The 3960-nt window shown below is 41.7% G+C and overlaps 1 protein-coding gene across 1 annotated transcript; it reads left to right on the forward strand.

The window, feature by feature from the left end:
- Positions 1 to 276: 276 nt before the first annotated feature.
- LOC109029045 (H/ACA ribonucleoprotein complex subunit 3-like) lies at positions 277 to 491 on the forward strand. The gene has a single exon (XM_055359437.2). It carries the CDS (start codon positions 277 to 279, stop codon positions 469 to 471), a length of 195 nt encoding a protein of 64 aa, XP_055215412.1. The 3' UTR covers positions 472 to 491.
- The last annotated feature ends 3469 nt before the right edge of the window (positions 492 to 3960 follow it).

Genomic DNA, 3960 nt, shown 5'->3' on the forward strand with positions numbered 1-3960 from the left:
AGTACCATCTCCTTCTCCAGGGCTACTGCACTGCCCATCTCCAGGGGCACAGACAACAAGATGTGACAGGTGCCCCTGGGAGAAGAGGCTCTGTCTCTCCTCTCCCACAACACACTATTAATTCCTTACATACTCCCAAATGCCCCCAAATATACCAACCTTTCCTTCTGCATTTAGAAAATTTTAAATGCAAATGACCTTCTAAAAGATCATATTCGGCAGACAGTGACAGACGGAGCTGTGGACCGAATTGGAATCTCTGGCTTAAGAGTGTTCATGTTTCTTCAGTATTACCTCAGTGAGCAGGGAGATCAGGTCTATACGCTGGAGAAATTTGACCCGATGGGACAACAGACCTGCTTAGCCCATCCTGCTCAGTTCTCCCCAGATGACAAATACTCCCGACACCGAATCACCATCAAGAAACGTTTCAAGGTGCTCATGACCCAGCAACCACGCCCTGTCCTCTGAAGGTCCCTTAAACTGATGTCTCTTCTGCTACCTGTTACCCCTTAGAGACTCCGTAACCAAACTCTTCAATCTGTGAGCCCTGATGCCTTTTTGCCAGCCATGCTCTTTGGCATCCAGTCTCATCATGGTGATTGATCATGCTTGTGCTAGGCAATCATGGTGGCATCACCTGTAAAGGGAACACGTTTAACTTTTTTTCTCATATTTTAAATTACTGCAAAATTATTAAAGATAAAATGATTTGAAAAAAAAAAGATCATATTCACACTAAGAGTCAAATCTTTTCCTGATGATATTTAGGGGTGGGAGTGGTAGGGGAGTGAGGGTGGAACACTTTGTGGCAGCCAAAATTGAAGGAGAATTCGGAGCATAGAAAAAAGTACTGAGGCCACCAGAGACAGATATTGCCCATGTCTGACCCCTTATACCAAATTTGGGCCTGGTTTTCAAAGTCACAAATACTCAAACCAAGGACAAAATAGGTTGAAATATAAGACACTGCTTTCTTTCCTTGTTCTTCACTTGTAACATCCCCCCCCCACACACACACATAAAATTCTGACACACTTTAGAGGGGAAAAAAATGATTTTTATAATGCCAAACTATCATATATTTTCTAGTTCTCAGAAGATTGATTGTAATGTGTTCACCTGCATATCATTTTAAGGAGACAACTCAAGTTTCAGAAAAGAGGCATTCCTTGGTCATGTTCATAAGAAAATATAGCCTGTCTTTCATGAATAAGGTGGGTTTCATTTAACATTCGTTAAAGCGTGACTTACTTTCAGCTCATAAATCTTGAAAACAGATTCTGGCCCCCAGTGCACTGCTTTCATTGGCTAAGTCACTTTTTTTTTCCCTGACACTTTATAGTTTGTGTTTAAATATGAGACACAGCTAGTTTTGCCAGTGGGGGTTTCTGGTTTGACTTTACAAGAAAACACTGAACAAAATCCTCAAAGACTCACAACAGGTGTTCTATTTCCACCTCATGGTGAAATAGTACATTGTGTAGTAATGAAAAGAGAGTGCGAAAGGTAAGACAATGAAATATCCAGCCCAGCAGGATAGAAGATCTGAGATTTGGCTGGTTGGAAGTTTTAGAGCAGCTGTCATATTTGAAAGACTAAGTGCACATTTCTATAAATGCACTTAGTCCATCTATCCCTTTTAAAGAAGTCACCATTGTTAATGACATAAACTTGATAAAGAATATTGAAACTCAAATTGCAGACAGAGTGTGTCTGACAAAGTTTTGGGGGTGATGGTGGCAAGAGAATGGCCATTTTTAACAGAAAGAGGATGCAGATCTCATTTTTATTCGGAGGATGCAGATCACATTTTTCTGTCTGTTCACATCACAGGTATGGACTAACAACACTCTATGTGGCATAAAAACCAACCAAATCAAGTTTCTATCAAGGCAGAAGAGGCAGGACAGCCAAGGAATTGAGCATAAAGGACACTCTACTGTGAGAGCTAGCCTTGATTTGACATGTGAGTAATGCCCTCCCTATATTGGGCTTAACTTCCAGGTAGCTCTTTAACTAAGGGAAATAATCAAAATAAGAATGATGATGACAATGGTAGCTAAGATTTATCAACTGCTTAATGTGGATCAGGCACTATTCTAAGTGCCTGATTTACTTACAGAAATTAACTTAATCCTGACAGCAGCCCTATGTGCAGGTACATTGATTATCCCCGTTATACAGATGAGGAAACCAAAGCCTGGGGAGTTAAATGACTGGCTCATGGTCACACCATTAGCAAGGAACAAGCCAGGATGAAACAGCTAAAGAGGAAAGTTTTGGACAGGCTCATGACTACACATCATCATGAACAATACGTAGCCTTTTGTTAATGTTCTCTGCCATTAGGTGTCAGGAAACATACAACCTCAACCAATCTTCATACACAATGAAGAGATATAAGAAGATTTGGTAATCCAGGAAATCTCGAAAGTTCTTCAGAAATGTTTAACCTATTTCAAAAATTTTTGTTACTCTGCGCACACTATTCCTCATTACAGAAAGTGCTTAATAAACTTCTGTATGCTCCTATTACTATTTTTTGAGCTCTAAGTGTATTGTTCATGTAGTCCTCACATAAATCCAATGAGGTGGGTGCCATTATGATCCCCCTTTACAGATGTGGAAACTAAGAAAAAGAGAGGCTAAATAATGTCCCAAGTTTACACAGTTGATACATGGTTTTCCCAGGATTCTAACCTGGACTCAGTACTCAGGGAAAGGATACATCTGTTGTGTTCATTGTTCAACCACATACCGGGAACATCCATACGTTGAGTGATAATGAATAATTGTTGCTTAACAATATTTGTCAAACTGAATTAATATTATTATCAGACATGAATGTGAGTACCCAAAGACTCTTGTTTCCCTGATTACACATAAATCTTTATCCCTTTTGGTGTCTCAAACCAATAAATAATTCCAAGGGGAAAAATTCTATGTTCTTAACTAGTAGGCTCTTATTCTCTTCTATCTCTGCCTACTAAAAAAGCCAACTTGTGGCCAGGCACGGTGGCTCATGCCTGTAATCCCAGCACTTTGGGAGGGCGAGATGGGTGGATCATGAGGTCAGGAGATCGAGACCATCCTGGCTAACACAGTGAAACCCCATCTCTACTAAAAATACAAAACTAGCCAGGCGTGGTGGTGGGCACCTGTAGTCCTAGCTACTTGGGAGGCTGAGGCAGGAGAATGATGTGAACCCAGGAGGCAGAGCTTGCAGTGAGCCAAGATAGTGCCACTGCACTCCAGCCTGGGAGACAGAGCAAGACTCCATCTCAAAAAAAAAAAAAAAAAAAAGCCTACTTGTTTTGTTTTTTCAAGGTCTAGTGTTCTCTTCTCTGGAAGATTTCTCTGATCACTGCAACAAACTTAGTTATTTTCTCCTATGTGCTCTATAACCAGAGATCTTTACATTTAAATGTGCATCCAGGCCGGGCACAATGGCCCACACCTGGAATCCCAGCACTTTAGGAGGCCTAGCCAGCTGGATCATTTGAGCCCAGGAGTTCAAGAACAGCCAGGGCAACATGGCGAAATCCTGTCTCTATAAAAACTACAATGATTAGCTGGGCATGGTGGTGAGCACCTGTCATCCCAGCTACTAGGGAGGCTGAGGTGGGAGGATTGCTTGAGCCCTGCAGGTCATGACTGCATTGAGCCGTGATCATGCCACTTGCACTCCAGCCTGGGCAACAAAGCAAGACCCTATCTCAAAAAAAAAAAAAAAGTGCATCCAAGCTACCTGGGGATATTGTTAAAAGACAGATCCTCATTCAGTAGACCTGGGATGGAGCCTGAGATTCTATATTTTTAACATCCACTGATGCCAATGTTCTTGGCCTTGGTGCCACACTTTGAGAAGAGGAAAGCTCTACATCACTTCATCGCATGAGGGTCAGTTGAGGACCTCACTTGCCTTGCTATACTGTGAGTTCCTTGTGGGCAGGAGCT

Source organism: Gorilla gorilla, chromosome 10 (genome assembly GCF_029281585.2).
Source record: "Gorilla gorilla gorilla isolate KB3781 chromosome 10, NHGRI_mGorGor1-v2.1_pri, whole genome shotgun sequence".
NCBI lineage: Eukaryota > Metazoa > Chordata > Mammalia > Primates > Hominidae > Gorilla > Gorilla gorilla.

Excerpts from the sequence above, each read along its gene's own strand:
- LOC109029045 (XM_055359437.2), top strand. The coding sequence starts at position 277 with ATGTTTCTTCAGTATTACCTCAGTGAGCAGGGAGATCAGGTCTATACG.